The sequence below is a fragment of the Dermochelys coriacea genome, chromosome 1 (genome assembly GCF_009764565.3).
Source record: "Dermochelys coriacea isolate rDerCor1 chromosome 1, rDerCor1.pri.v4, whole genome shotgun sequence".
NCBI lineage: Eukaryota > Metazoa > Chordata > Testudines > Dermochelyidae > Dermochelys > Dermochelys coriacea.
The window spans coordinates 305,825,750-305,841,930 of record NC_050068.2 but is presented as its reverse complement, the minus strand read 5'-3'; the positions used below and the strand labels follow the sequence as shown (position 1 = coordinate 305,841,930).

At 41.8% G+C, this 16,181-nt stretch overlaps 1 protein-coding gene across 2 annotated transcripts in view; it reads left to right on the top strand.

The window, feature by feature from the left end:
* TFEC (transcription factor EC) overlaps nucleotides 1-16,181 on the top strand; it is a 209,602-nt gene that overhangs the window by 38,863 nt on the left and 154,558 nt on the right. For both annotated transcript variants that reach the window (XM_043495354.1, XM_043495357.1), the window contains exon 2: nucleotides 7,772-8,018. In XM_043495354.1, coding sequence (XP_043351289.1) covers nucleotides 7,881-8,018 — 138 coding nt within the window. In that variant the 5' untranslated portion in view covers nucleotides 7,772-7,880. The remainder of the gene's footprint in view (nucleotides 1-7,771; nucleotides 8,019-16,181) is intronic.

Sequence of the window (16,181 nt, the reverse complement as noted above, 5' to 3'; positions counted from 1 at the left end):
TTTCCCTGGATCAAAAGGGGTATTATGAGGATTAAATTTGCTAATGTTTGTAAAAAGAAAAGGAGTACTTGTGGCACCTTAGAGACTCTAAGGTGCCACAAGTACTCCTTTTCTTTTTGCGAATACAGACTAACACGGCTGCTACTCTGAAACCAGCTAATGTTTGTGTGGCACTCATATAGTATGTCAACAAGCACCACAGAAAAACCCGTAGTCAAACAAGTAAAGAGAAAATACAGAAAAGCAGATGGTCGGAGTCCATAAATTGGTGTGCTGCAAGGAGAAGCTATTGAGTACGCACTGTTGAAAAACTTATTGCTGTTGTGGGCCCAATGGGGGTCTTCCCTAGGTGACTGAGTATGGGGGAGATTGAATCATAGAATCATAGAACTGGAAGGGACCTCGAGGGGTCATCTAGTTCCCTGCACTCAAGGCAGGACTAAATACTATCTAGCCCCTCCCTGACAGGTGTTTGTCTTACCTGTTCTTAAAAATCTCCTGTGATGGAGATTCTACAATCTCCCTAGGCAACGATACTCACGGCACAAGTAATGCTTCCCAACCACCACAGGTACCCTTTTTTGTTGTTTTAATTTAAAAGAAAATAAACCCATCCCCATCTTGATTCTGCCCCCCTGCTGAAGCTGTAAGGGGTGATGAAGATTTTGGGCTCCCTCTTCAACCCCAGCAGGGGCAGAAAAGGAGACTGAGACACATGAGCCTCCCGCCACTTCAGCAATTCCTTCCCTACAGACTGAGTGTGAGTGCTGGTTCTCTGCTTCCCTTTCCCCTTGTGCACTAGGGAGGGAAGAGGGAGCCCCAGAATTGGTCAGGGTGGTGGGCAGCCCAGTTTATGTGGCAGTCTGGAGTTTATGCACCCCAGGAGGCTTTGTAAAGAATGGTCTGAAATTGCCTCACTCCTCAATCATTTGTTAAATTTGTCTTTAATCAAATAGTTGACAGCGGGATATGTACAGTGCCTAACACAATGGGGTCCTGGTGCATGACTGGGGCTCCTAGGCTTCATGGAAATACAAATAATAATAATGGGGTAGTGGTATTGGTGGGGGGTGAGGGCTCTGGAAGTACACATCAGAACAGCCTGTATTCCATCTATTTCATATTTGTGTGGAAAGAAGGAAACACTTCTCTGGCAAGCTGACCTCTTTTTTAAAAATAGTAGCTGTTTGAATCTTCTCAGAGTTTTGGATTCCAGCACAAGCGACTTCTGTCACATTCTTCCTTTGGCCCATACATGCATCATTCCTGCTTTGAGCTTCAGCCAGCTTGCTTGAATCCAAGCCACTATCACAGCGCCACACCCTGAAAGCAGGGCAAAGACACCCTGTATTTAATTAAAAGGAGCTGTAAAGCTGCATTTTATCCCCACACTATTAGTACAGCAGCCCTAATCATCTCACTGTCTCCTTCATACACATGTTAACTATGAAGGGGGGACAAACTGAACAAACCTATGGGTTGTGTTTGAACAAAGTGTTCATGTAGCAATCACTGGGTGAAATCTATGGGTTATATTATCCAGGTGGCCAGATGTTATAGCTAGTTGCAGTACTTTTACTGGTGCACATAAGAACTAAGTACTATTAATCATTATTTAATCTGACATTAATTCATGACTAAAAGCAGGTTATAGTATCACCAATATATTCACCTTCCACAACACCTTCAAATCAGACTACTACTGCTGATGTTCCTTGGCTCTGAATTTTTTCTTTCAGTATCTGGGCACCGTAATGCAGGGAGGAGATAAAGAGATTATCATGGAAGAGCTGAAGAACAACGAGCCTTCGTTAGGATTCTGACTTCAAATATTTGTTACTTGGTGAAGAGTAGGAGGAAACAAGACCACTGATTATGCATCAAACTCTGTTACTAGTTTTTGTTGATAGCAGGGGAATATCTTCAATGTCATTTTCTTCTGCATCCATCTGCAATAATTCCATCCTGATCCATCTGCAATAATAACTTCTTCATGTACTGTTCTTTATCCATGTCCTTAAAGTCCAGTTTTCCATTCAGTTTTCCATCCTAAGCCCTGAAAAGAAAACGATATTTATAATTACTGTATAAAAAGAATTTTTAACTATTATGGGTTTCTTCTGACTTATATCAGATAACTGTATAAGACTACCCTCACCTTTCCAGCTCTCCCTGTGGCTACACTGAGCATTCCTGATTACATGGACAAGAGATGCAAACATCTGACTTAGAACTTTATGGGCTCAAAGATGTTAGAGAGGAAAAAGACCTGATAGGTCATTTTGTCCATCCCCTGCTAATACAGATTCATGACCTATTGTCCAGTAGCTGTACTAGTACTTTGCCAAGTCTAGTTTTAAAGGACTCAAATTATGGGACTTTCTTTGGGACACAATCACTGTCTTTTAAGATTCACTGGAATGCATCCAGTGAAGTGAGCTGTCGTTCACGAAAGCTTATGCTCAAATAAATTTGTTAGTCTCTAAGGTACCATAAGTACTCCTTTTCTTTTTGCGAATACAGACTAACACGGCTGCTACTCTGTAAACTGTCAAGAATGTTTCATGGTATTCTACCTGTTTAACATTCTTAATATACTAATCATGACCAGTGATAATCTCTTGTATTATTATAAACATTTCATCTTCTTCCTCAGTATTTACGCCTTTTACCTATTTGTGGACTATTATGCATCTCACTCATTTGTCATTTAATTCTTATAAATCAGTCCCCTGACTCCTTAGCAATGCTTGCTGTTATTCTTTTTCATATAATTTCCATTTTTGTGCTATGCGATGCTCAGAGCTATATGTAGTAGTAAATTCAATCTCAACAGTGCTGTAGAGAGAAAGGATATTGCCTGATCCATAATTTGATGCCTTTGGAAATATAACCCAAAATCTCACTATTGTTCTTTCCTCCCCGCTATATTGTAATTCAAGGTCATACTTGATTTTCTGACTAGCTCTCACTCTTCTCTTTCCCATCTACATTTTAAACATTATTGTTGAAATTCCAATTCAGTGCATTATCCTATCCAGTTTCAGGCTAGCCCACTTATTCATTATCTCCATTGTTTAGTAGTGGAGCTCATCTGACTTGTCTCCCATAGTCTTTTGTAAAGATACATTTTTTCTTACAAAATATCTCCATCTTCTGTTTTACTCTGAGTGGAAGTAAAACACATATGCCAGGCTTTGCGTTATGTAAAAACTTTTACTTAAAACCAGTAGGGAGCTAAAAGGGGGCTGATAGACTGAAAGATGGGATCACTTTCCATTGCCCCCTTCCCTCAAGGCCTCCCCTCTGCACCGGACCAGGATTAGGGTTATGGAGCTGGAGTGGAGGGTGTTGCTGTGGGGGGTTAGTGGCACCACCAATGACCATTGCACCCCCTACCCAAGGCTGGCCAGAGGTGTGGCAAAAGCAGCAGTTTGTCCAAAGCTCCCCTGTTTGAGAGAGCCCCCAAACCGCGTGGTGTTGTGACCAGGTATGTGGGGTCATAGCACCACAGACTCAGCCCCTAGATCCCTCCATCATGATTGAGGGGTGGCCAGGACACCTGAGTGGTGCTGTGATCCTGCGTGCCAGGTCTCAACATCCTGAGCAGGAAGCCAAGTCCAGCCCCATGGGACAGGAGCTGAGTCATTGCTGTGTAGTGAATGCAAGGCATCCTCCTCCTGCCCCTCCCCCCCCATAAGCCTCCTCTCAGTGATACATTTTTTGGAAGGGTGGGCAGCCTCAGTTTCAGATTTTGTCCCAGATCCCCCAAAACCTCTGTGCACAACTCCCACCCTCCCATCCCAGTTGCAAAGTTGGCTCCGTCAGTGACTGTCTTGCCAGTTTTGAATTCAGGAAGTTGGTATCTCATATAACACCATAAGGGGAAAAATATGAAGAAGCCCTAGTGTGTCTTTAAAAATCAGCTTCATCTAATCCGGGATCACAGACACTAAAATGCCTTAATCATGTTTATGTTTATAGCATGGTATCACAACAGGGCAGAGTTAAGTCTGTCTAGATTCTTTAACTCTGCATTTGCATAAGTGAACATGTTGAGCTTTCTTTGAAGTGTAACCTTAATTCTGAATCCCTGCAAGGTCTTTTACCATTCAGTTAATGATATGTATTCTCAACCTGAACTCCATTTTCACATTCGTTTTTTTCTTTTTTTAATCTTGGAATTTCCTTGACCAGTGGAGCTAGTCAGATAATTTTGAAAAGTTCTAAATTTCAACTAAAAAAGAAAAAAAAAATTGAAAAAAGGCTTAACAATTCCAGTCCGCCCCTTCCCCCCCACCTCCCACTCTGAAATGTGGAACAACCCAGTATTAGATGGCTGGGTTTTTTTAACTTTGTTTTGTTACTAATAACATATTGGAACAAATTCTGAAAGTAATTTTTAGTAATAGCGGTTAAATACTTTATATGTTTGAAGTTAATTTTTACTTTTATGACTTTTGGGGGGTGGAAAAACCTTGAAACAAATGTAACTTTTTAAAATTGAAAAAATACTTGAGATTCTTTTACATCTGTTGCAGTTGTATGTTACTGTCCTCCTTCCCTTCCATTGTAAGAGAGCATTCTATAATACAAATGCAATTCCATTGGCATATAACTCTGTCAAAACTTGGCATACAAAGAGTTAACCAAGAGTTCCAATGAAATGTGAAGAAATTTATTCGGCTGAGTTGGTGTGTACAAAAATAATGTTTGTGGGTTTAGATGCCTTTTGTGTTCCTATAGTTCATATATATATACTCATTTTCAGGTTACCATTAACTGAAATAGATGACTGCCTTGGGGCATTTTTGAAGGGGAAAAATAAATGAAAATGACTAAGTTCCTTTGTTTAGAAGAACTACTATTCTGCATATCCAGTAACATTTTTAGCACACTAGAGAGGTAGTTTTATCTGCATGCGTCTGCACTGCAATAGTGATATCCACATTGATACAAGATTGCAGAGCCCAGGAAGGAGTTCTTGCAGCCACTTATGTTACTTTGCATAATGCGGACTCCTCAGCACTCACTGGGGCTCATATCCAGTACCCAGCCTGATTAACTCATCTAGGCCCTGGGCATATAAGTCGTGGGGTTGGGAGGAGAGACTCTAATGGGTTGCAGAGTGACTGTATAGCCACTCTGCACAGGCTATTATAGCTCAGTGACTGAAGTAGTGTCTCTGTAGCCTTATGTGGCCATCTCAGCCCTGCGGTACAAGGAAGAGAAGATCTGCACAGAAAAGGTTCCTCTAACCCACCTCTTTGTTTCTTATGTCCCACCTCGTGCATGGTGCTGCATAGGGACTTCATGCTGGAGCCAGGCTGCATGCTGTGAACAGAGGGTCTGATCCATCTCTCTGTGAAGTCACTGGGAGCAGGAGCAGGCCCAGAGTGTGCACCCTCTGAGCAGTATCCCCACATTCAGCCTCCTCTGTGCAGAAGCATGGCGCTGTTACTGCTGCAAGTGGGGCAGGGCCTACAAGGCTGTCAAGGAGGGGGATAGATTTTCACCCTTAGTGCCTCATTCTGTGTTCATAATAAGCCCCCAAATCCCATTGAACTGAAAGGGAATTTTGGATGTTCAAGGAATACATGATAGAATTTCTCATATTAAGGACCAAAAGAACATGAATGCCTTCAGGATAAAAGTAATGCAATAAAAAGGAAACAGGGTTTATTTTCTCTTCTTTGTTGGTGGCACTGGGCTGTGTTCAGCTGCACAAGCCATTAGTACTTGTGGCTAAGGCACAGCCCTGGGAGCCAAGAGATGCCACATGATTTTATTCTCAGCTCCATGCAGGCTTCCTTTGACACTTGGGGCAAGTTATCTAAATCACTGGTCCCCAGCTGAAATATGGAACTTTTGCAGCATCCTGTTTTGAGACTCAATTCATTTATTTTTTGGCACCAAAGGAGAAGAAAGGAAGACCTTGATCTTGCAGCTTATTCCAAGTGGGCAAGGCTCCACTGACTTCAGTGGGTCTCCGTGTCCACCTTCACGGAACCACTTGTAGGAGCAGTGCTTAAATTCTTACATTACAGTTCAACCAAGTATGCCCTTGTTATGGGTTCACTTTAGCCAATGTCAAATAAACTGAGAAGGATGAAACCTCAGTGAGAGAAAAGTGCACAACAGTTACCAGGCTGTCTTTCACTGAACCTATAGTAACAATAATAAATAGTAATGTTCTATATAATGCTTTAAAACATTTTTAAAGTTCCTGGATATATATTGACATGCTAGCTCATAACAGCTACTTAAGAGCTATTATAGTCTAATAGGTTCATAAAATGCATTTTTCAAAAGACCCTAAGTAAGTATTTGCATAATGGGGGAAGGAGTTATGAGCTTGAGATAAATAATGCACATTTTAAAAAGTCCTGAGGATATACATTTGGAACATTGCCTATATTCATATTTAGATGGTAGACTCTAATGGCTCCTATTTGGTTATTAATACAGATTTTTGGAAATTGTCAAATTTCATACATGTCTCTCACAGATTTCTTTCTTTCTTCCCTTTTTTTCAAATGAAATAATTTATTAATTAATATTATTTAAAGCTAATTTAAAAAAACAAAAAGGCTGCTTACTGCACAGTGTGAAATTTGTCCCCATTTTGCTTGATCTTTCATCTAATATTGCCCTCCATCAAACAGTGGAACAAACAGTGGGTGACTTGATCTCACATATCAGGCATGTTGCAATACTTAGACCCACCAGAGTGCATTAAAGATGGACTTGAAGCATTAATTCTGAATTTCCTGGGGCAAGTCAGTAGAAGCCATTTAGATAACATTATTTTAAAGTCTATGATGCTGATCCTGTAAATCCTTATGTGAGTAATACTTACATGCTCCTATGAATTGTCCTCTTCATTTCTGTAGGACTATTGCACATTTATAAGGATTACTATTGTACAACAGGGTTTTGCAGGAGTAGGTCCCTATTTTGTATGTGACTACATATAAAGTGGACTTTAAAAGATTTCCTGCCCCCTAAACATGGATCAATAATATACTTGACTATTAGCAATAAAATTCCTCTAGCAAAGTAGAATGGACACCGCATATGGAATTAGCTTTGCCTTCATTGCTTTTTTCAAGAAGTTACTTACATATATATAGTATAGCTGTTATAGTACAAGTAGGAAACCGAGTAAGGAAAACTGCAGGCATATATCAATTGTGCTCTATTCTTTTTAACTGGCAGTTGTTCCTATTTTAAGTGTTTGTTTCTGCTTTAATGAGGATATCAACTTTCATCCAGTGAGATATGTGGGTCACTTTGTTAGTGCACTTATACACACCAAGGCAATGCACCAGCTGGAAATTTTGACTTTTAGCTGAATTATTTCTCCCCAGCAAATGGCTTTCCTTTTGACATATTTTAATGTACTTGCACACTGAGAGGAAGAGTGGGTGAACAGAAAACAGACTGTTTTATTAACCCAGCAGTCACTTTTGAGGTTCATACATGTCCACTTCTTTCTTGCCTTTGTACATAATCCCAAGAGACTAGTACCTGGCTTCCCTTAGAATAACAAAGTCAGTCACAAAACTCCAAACATGATTGTTAACTGAATGCCAACTGTTTCTTCTCATCTTTTAGTAATACATTAGGGATTGTGTCCTTATGGGTGCACTCTAACCACCATAACATTAATTTGGTTTTCTATTTAAGGAACTGTTCTTTCACAGTAGTAGCCTTACATTGTGATATAAATTAAATTGCTGCTTCTATTTTATTTTTGTGTTTTCTACAGTGATTCTTTCAGCTCTGCTAATAGTGGAATAGGAGGAACTAAAGCTATGTTGCAGGCACTTACTGGACTACAATTTCAGCTCTGAGGAAAGATACAGGATCAGGAGCGGATGGACAAACACTATCAAGAAGAGCCCCAGGCAAGTTATTCGTGGTGCTATATGCCAGTTCCACAGTATCCAGGATTCAAAGGATTTTTTCCAGTGGGAACACACATTCCATCAAACAAAACATCTGACTTCTCTGAGGTACCTATATTACCAACAATCATTGATCAAGCAAAATTCAGTATACTGCGCTATCTGTAGAAAGCTGGGTTTTTAAATAGTCTTATAATATAATTAACTCACTTAGATCCTGAAGGGAAAGGAAAAAAGGCTGCTGGAATTAACACAGCCTAACAGAGGGGCAGGTAATCTTAAGTAAATCTTAGTAAACTGGCTCCTCTTTGGGCCCATCCCTGATCAAAAACACCTTACCTGAGCCAAAACAGTTAGGCTCAGCTTTCTATTGACCTAAGCCTGCCCCCTTACCGTGAACCTGTGGGTGATCTTTAAAAGCCAAACCCTTTCCCTATGGATAGTGGAATGGTCCTGGGGTTTACCTGATTCACCCTATTATACTCATTATCAGTGGATCATTTTATGGCAGCTTTCCTGGCTTACCTTTCCTCCTCCATTGATGGTAGGAAAAGTCCTGAGCAGCCTTCAAAACTCAACTCCAGTCGATAGCAGTGGAGGAGCAGTCAGGCATGGGATGATTGCCTTTGCCACTGTTCCCACAGCCCCCTGGCTCTTAGAGGCCATAATGCCTAGTCCAGTTCTCCCATCTCAACCGGGATCAGTTTGAGGTTGATATCTAGTGTTCATACTCACCCGTGTTATTTTGGTGGTGGTGGTGCATTATAGAAGTCAACATTTACCAGCAATTTCCAAACAGTGCTATCAGCTGATACAACTGTATTTCCCTCTACTCAGAATAGGAGATTACTGTGGTCTCTCAAGTGCCACACGGTGGTAGCAGTTGATAAATGCTGACAGTAGTTTGCTTGTTTTTTAATGTATTAAACCAGGGGACACTAATTTACAATGAATGAAATGGACAAACACCCATTTCAGATGTGCTATTCCAGGACTGCACTGGGAGATCATCATCTGGAATTTTATTGGGTTTCTTTCTTTCTTGAAAATAACTACATTTAGCAGTGGGGAAAAGACACAAGCAGAGGTTCAGTTATTATACAAAATCTAAATATGACCCTGAGTGTACCAGGAGCGTGTTTGACTGCTAATCAACTTCCCCACCCCTACTTGGCATTCCCTTCTCTTTGCCCGCCCCTCCAATCACCCACTCCTGCAATCTACCTCACCATAGCCTGGGGAAAAAGAAGGGATTTTTTTTAAAATAAAGTTTTTATTTATTCCTTACAGCTTTTCTGCCCCTGTGGGCATTTGTCTGCCTGTCTGGCTAATGTGCTGTAATGAATTTGCTGTCTGCCATATATACATTGTTCTATCAATCAGTGAGAGGAAATGCTGAATATGGTGAGTGCTAACAAGCACTCTCAGTGGGTCGGTGCACGTCAGTTCAAATGTACTGGCACTTTACTTTTCCCCTACAGGCTGCCTGTAATTGGGAGGAAATAAATGAGGCCTGCATGTGGTTGGTACCATGACTTCCTGCCAATCTCCTGCTTTGGCAAATTGACCAACAGCTTCATCCTGCAGGGCAGTGCTAACTCCCCTTTCAGCTGCTTTGTTGTTTCTATGGTAACCTGAGACAGGGGGCGCTGCATGAAGATGCACTCAGTACTATGTCTTGCAGGTGATCAATGAGTGCTTAAGAGACTGCAGAGATATCACTGTCCTTCAGGTAGAAAATCATACAGGAAAATGGAGAGGAACGGACAAATGGAGAAGGAGGAAAATGAGAGGGTGGAAAAATGGAATATGGTGAGTGAGGGGAAGGAAAGCCGGCTTGGTGAGTGGCAAGGGAAATTATTTGAAGAAGGAAAATGGGGGAGGAAGCAGGCAAGTAGTAGGATGTAAAAGAAAGAGAGGAGGGGAAAGGGATGCAGAGTAACAATGGGGAGAAAGAGGTGTACAAATAGTCTAGTAGTGGAACAAAAACAAGCTAGAAACAGAAAAAAATAGCGGAAAAATAAAAATAACCTAAGCTTGCCCCCTTATAGTGGATCTGTGGGTGACATTTAAAAGTCAAGCCCTTTCCCTATGAGTGGTAGAATGGTCCTGGGGCTCATATTACTCACCCTACTAACACACATTTGCAGCAGATCAGTTTATGGCAGAAGCTTTCCTGGCTTACCTTTCCTCCTCTGTTGATGGTTGGAAAGTCCTGGGCACCCTTCAGAGTTCAACTCCAGTCATGAGCAGCAGAGGAGCAATCACAGATGGGATGATTGTCCCATTCTTTTCTCACAGCCCCAGTTGTCAGTCACAGATAGGAAGTACTGTCTCCAAAAAGCAGGAAGTGTCTAAAGGTTCAAGGAAGATCAAGTCACCTGAGTTAGGGTAGAATTTTTTTTTAAAGGTTTGAACAAAATAGACAAGTCAGGCCGAACACATTGTCAAGGTGTTGGTGTTTTAAACTACCATCCCAAAGACAGGTTCGTTTCTAGACATGATCTCTTGATGTCCAGGCTGGGATGGCTAGGATACCCACTATGTGGAGTCTATGGAGTGCTTGTCATCACAGTAGCAAGTCGTCTGATGGATTAAGATTTGCATTAATTGGTTTAGAGGAAGTCCTAGGTCTCCTCAGCTGACCATGAGTTCAGAAGGTGAGAAGGAGTTGAGTGGGAAAATTGAAGGGGGTTTGAAGCTCTGAAAGGGATACAGAGGTCCCAGTAGGAACACAGGGTCTTGGGAGTTGGAAATATACATGCAGCAAGTTGCATCTTGTGATGGGGTGCACAAAACATTTGCTCTCCACTGCTTTAGCATACTCCACCCTATGAAGCTGTGCTTTTGGAAGAGAAGAGAAGCAAGTTCACACCTACAGGGGCCTCCCAGGATCAGCTGGTGGCAGAACCAGGGAAACTTAGTTCTCCAGCTTCTAGAAGGGTTGGGAGCAGGCAGAAGCCAATCGGGGCAGAGCAGGCCAGATATAAAGGACTGTCTGTGTCTTTCGAAGGTTGGTTCTGGGTGAGACTGTGGTAGGGAAGGCAGGTATGCATTTATTCTCTGTCCTAAACCTAGAAACCTGGCCTGGTCAGGGGCCAGACTGACAATATTGTGGTTGGATCAATGAAGGGCAGTTGTTCCAAATTATAGTCTCTAATGCCTACGTGGACTAACTATTTTTTGTAAAGGTGAATTTCCATAGGACACCCCAGCTCAGGCAAACCCCATGACACACCATTCCCCTCATATGACTTTCAGACCTGATACTGATGCAAATATGTAAGAACTGCAGCAGAGCAGCTTAAATCCTATTTTAAAAATGAATCTCAATCTTCTTTTCTCACTGTTCCTGGCTTTGGGCTGTGAAAATCCGTCATGAATCAGGTGGGTGCCATAAGATGGTGTTGGGAATCAGCATGAGGACTTGGCAGGTGTAGCAGAGTGGTCTACTCCTTTCTGCGGAGCCAGGGAGCAGCAAGCCCTGGCTTAAGGAGAAGCTCAGCAGCTGTGATTGGCTCTGATTCTCAGCTGGAAGATATAAGAGAGGACCCATCTCTATAAGAGAAGGCAGGCCAGAGGAGATGCAAAGTTCCCTGAGCAGCAGGAGCCGGAGCCGGAGCCTGAAACAGGGCAGGTAGGCAGGCCCTGCAGCCCCCTGAGGCTAAGGGAGGGCTGTGAACCATGAGCTATTGAGAGGTAAAGGACCCTGCAGTATGAGTCCAGGTGAGGACTATCATTTTTATTACTCTTCTGTATTGTTTGTATAGGAGAAGAATAAAAGAGCCTGCCCTGAAGGCTAATGCAGAACTGGGTATGGCTGACTGCTTTATCCCCAAGCTGGTGGGCTGACCCACCAGACTATGTGAGGGCAGTAAAAATGTTAGAGGTCAGATTGAGTCTAAGTGCAGGGAAGATGATGATGGAGGGTTGGAGAGCACAGGCCAGAATCTGACTACTGCTGAGGATCCTCTCTATTACCTAAAATCTAGACCCGAATCAGCAACTATGATCTTTCTTTCTCTTCCCGCAGCTGGGACTGCAGCCAGAAAAAGTCAGAGGTAGTAATAAATCCAGCAGCCATATATCTTTGCTGTATTAATGGGTCTCACAAGCTAGGTTGGGTCTGGTAAATAGTTGAATTAGATGATCTTAAAATACAATTCAGTGGTATTTGTGAGCCTGTAGATGTAACCAGGGGCAGCCCCTGAAATTTTTCATATGGAATGCACAACGAATGGAGCTTTCAGGGTTCCGGCCCAAAGTATCTTCTCCAACAAAACACACACCTGGAGCAAGGAAACATTATGGAGTCAGCCACCGAGAACTATCACTGGGCCCTAGGCAAAACCCCTTCACGTACACTGCCCCTCTCCTGGCTAGCTCCCCTGTGTGAGCACTCGCTGCAGCTCCCCATACTTGTAGCAGGACTTCTGACTTTCAGCAAGAAAATCCTGCAGGCAAAGCAGAAGGGACAAGGGCTTGTGAAGCAGGGCAAGGGTGGCCAGGCCCTGGTGCCCGCTGCCCACTTAGGTTTGGCCCCATGGCCCTCTGTCATGATGGGGACTGGCACTGTGACCTGCTGTATGGGGTTCAAGTTCCATGCAGGTTTGGCCTCATGGCCATCATGACACCTATGACCCCCTTGCACTAGATTGCTATGCCACCCACTTACGTTTGGTCCCACCCATCCTCTTCATGATGGAGGGCCATGGTGCCAGACATGAGCTGGCAGTAGGGCAATCAACACTGCTCCTCCTCATTGCTTCTTTGAGGCTGGCTCTGCCCTGCCAGTGGTACATAGCACACATAATGGGCATACGCAGTATGTGCCACTAATATAACTTCCCTTTCAGTCAATGCTGAACCCACTGCTATCTTGATGTTAAGACCACTGTGCAGCTGGAGATGCCGTTGTTCAGATATGATACCACAACCAAGGTTCTGACCACCTGAGATCATTAAGGATCCCACTGCACTTCTTTTAAGAGTGTTCCCAGTGTACGAGTTGAGGTCCAGTTTGGATAATTACTAGAACTGGTCAAAAATTTGAGTGAAAGATTTTTTCCATTTTTTTTGAGTTTTCTTTAAAATATCTACCTTTTTCAGTTTTTTAACAAGTTTTTGTGTTAGGGCTTATTGTTTTCCCTTCTCCCCATCTCCTGTTTCTCCCCTCCTTTTCAGTGGTAAAATGGGGAGGAGAGAAAGCAAAAAGCATGGAAGCTGAAAAATAGGAAGAAGCTGGGGTGGCAGAGAAAAAACCTAAAATTTCAAAGCTAAACATTTTTCTATTTTACATTTTTTATGAAAAATGCAATAAATTTTGAATTGTTCCCTTTTGAAATCTGGACCAATAATGACTTGAAATTTTCCACAAAGAATATTTTTCATTTTTTGACCAACTCTAGAAATTACATTCAGCTCACCAAAGTTCTCTTTACAGTTTCAGCAGCATACATCATTTGTCTTCACTTTTCCTGCCCTAAATGTTGGGTAGTGATATTGTGTGGCTTTGAAAAGTTGCTAGATACACCCCTTGGGTGCCTGCATTTCAGTTACCTATTCTTGCATATATCTGTACAGCCCTCTACATGCCTTCATTCAGGGAAAGTCCACATAAATGTCAGTGATAACTTTGGCTTGAGTAAATTGAGGATTGTGCCTATACTGTGTGAAATACATTAGGATCCCTTAGGGACACAAGGAACTATGTTATAATTAAGATAGTATATGAATTATCATTATTACTGTGGTAATAACAATAAAATAATAAATGCAAGATATGTTTGTTTTTACTCTCCTACAAGTAATCTTTGAAAAAAGATTACCAGAAAATAAAACCCTTAAAGCATAGATACAACAAATAATTTTGACTAGTGGCCTCTATTAACCCCCTGGATTGTATCTACGTGTTGTAGGAGAGATCCTGAGTCTTGTAATGGCTGCTCTTGGCCACTCTCCCAGCATCTCGCTTCCACTCATCTCTGTGAGCAAATGAACTGTTTGTAGCCTCAGAGTTTATAGCTCTCCCAGGCGAATCAAACTAGAATGACTCCACAGTCCCTGTACAAGCTCTCCAAAGATTCTTAATTCCCCTCTACAACTGTTACTTCACTGCAGCCCTACATCTGACTTAGATCAGTACAGAGATCTTTATTATATTTATAATTTATATTGCAGAGGTACCAGAATCCCAACCCCATTCAACTAGTTGCTGTGTGAACACAGAAAAAGAGATGGTCCATACCCTGAAGAGTTTATTCATCTATGTATACTTATTTGGCCCTTATCGTCACAATATCTGAGTGTCTCACAAGCATTAATGAATTTTTATCCTGTGAGGTAGAGAAGTAGTGTTCTCATTTTACCGCTGAGGTACAGGGTAGATTAAGTGAATATGCCGAGGTCACAAAGGAAGTCCTGCAGTGTACTCAAACGTCCTATCCGCTAGGCTAACAATGAGGTGATATTGATCAGCATGATAAGAATTGGTCTCAGCTTACCAGCTGCCTAACCATTGCCAATTTTTTTGTAAGCATCATGCCAGATAAAGATTTTAAGGGAGGATTTGAAAGAGGCACTGAGCTTTAGCATAGAAGAAAATTTGCCAGTTGGAAATGGTTCCTCACAAAATCACTGCATGTTTACTTGTAGGAGAGTAAAAACAAACATATCTTGGCATATCACGCCACCATACAACAGTGCAGGTCAAGAAAAAGTGAAGAAAAATATTATGGGTCAGCTTGTCAGGCTGTGTAAATCATCATTACTTCATTGATTCCATTGGAGCTGTTCTGTTTTACACCAGCTGAGGATATGACCCTACATCTTGTGTTCTGCATAGGTGAGTAAGACAATTAGCCCATTAGCCATTTTCAATCACTGGCTGTAATGGGCCTTTCCCCACAAATACTGAATGATTTGTCTAATAAGAATAACTTCCATTATAATTGCTTCCTAGAACAATGAAGGAGTGCAAATAAGTCTTTTTGTAGGTGGCTGGATGGCTGACTTCTTTTTGAAATGAATATTTGAATGCTGCTGGGATTTTATTGCAATTCTAATTAATGCATCCGATGAAGTGAGCTGTAGCTCACGAAAGCTTATGCTCTAATAAATTTGTTAGTCTCTAAGGTGCCACAAGTACTCCTTTTCTTTTTTTAATTCTAATTAAGTGTTTGGACACCTAGAGCATTGTATAGGGAACTTGTTTCTCTTTACATCTAAATAACAACAACCATAGTTCACTGCAGTAAGCAAAGCCTTGCTTTGTATGATCTTCTAGTTGTCACAAAGGTTATTTTCTTCAACCAATCAATCCCTCTACTCTGTTTATGCGTCCTTCATGGCACCCCCATAGGGGAATCTAATCTGCCCTAATATCCCAAGCAAACCTGGGCTACTGCAGAAGAACCTCTTTGTCTGCTACAGCCTTGATGACAGCTTGGCTTTCTGCCAAGCTTTTCTTTCTTGCATAAAGTTGAGGGTCCCCAGTCGATATCAGGGACTCAGCAATTGCTTTCAAGAGTGTGCATCCCAAAACTCTATTTACCCTTGTGTTTTTGTGGGTGAGTAACCTTCTTTTGTCTGAGGTCTGAGCTTGTCTGTTCCTGTCTAAACTGCCATTTGACTGTTCTTTCCAGAATCTATGTGGCTAATATACCATATTAGAAGAGTGGCCTAGAGAGAGAACAGAGTGATAAGAGTCTCTTCCCAGTTATGGCTCTTGATCTGCATAATGCTGCCTTTCAGATCTGTGGAACTCTACAAATAAGAAGTCCAGAACAATACTGTTTCCCAGTGTTACTGAATGACACACATGGAATCTTTGCTGCCTGTCAGTCTGAGAGACAATTGACAGGCATTCAGAAGCAGATAGAGAAACAGGAGAGGGAGAAAGAGGTTGGGGAAAAGAGGAAAAGGACAGAAAGGGAAAGAATGAGAACAAGGGGAAGAGGAACAGAAGGGAGAGGGAAATAAAACAGAAAACACAAGAAAATCAGAAGTAAAACAAAAGTTTCCCTCAGGGAATGGGAAGAGGAGGAGGAAATGGAAGAACAGAATATATGAGGAAATGGAAAGGAAGGGCAGAAGCTGAAGAAGGGAATCCAATGGAAGAAAAGAAAGTGAAAGAAATAAACAGGACGGGAGAAAAGAATTGGGGGAAGTTGTACCGTAAATAATGTGGAAAAAAAATTGATTGAAATATTCTAAACCACTGATACTACAAATGTCTGCAATTTGATTAGAGAGACAAAGTGGGTGAGGTCA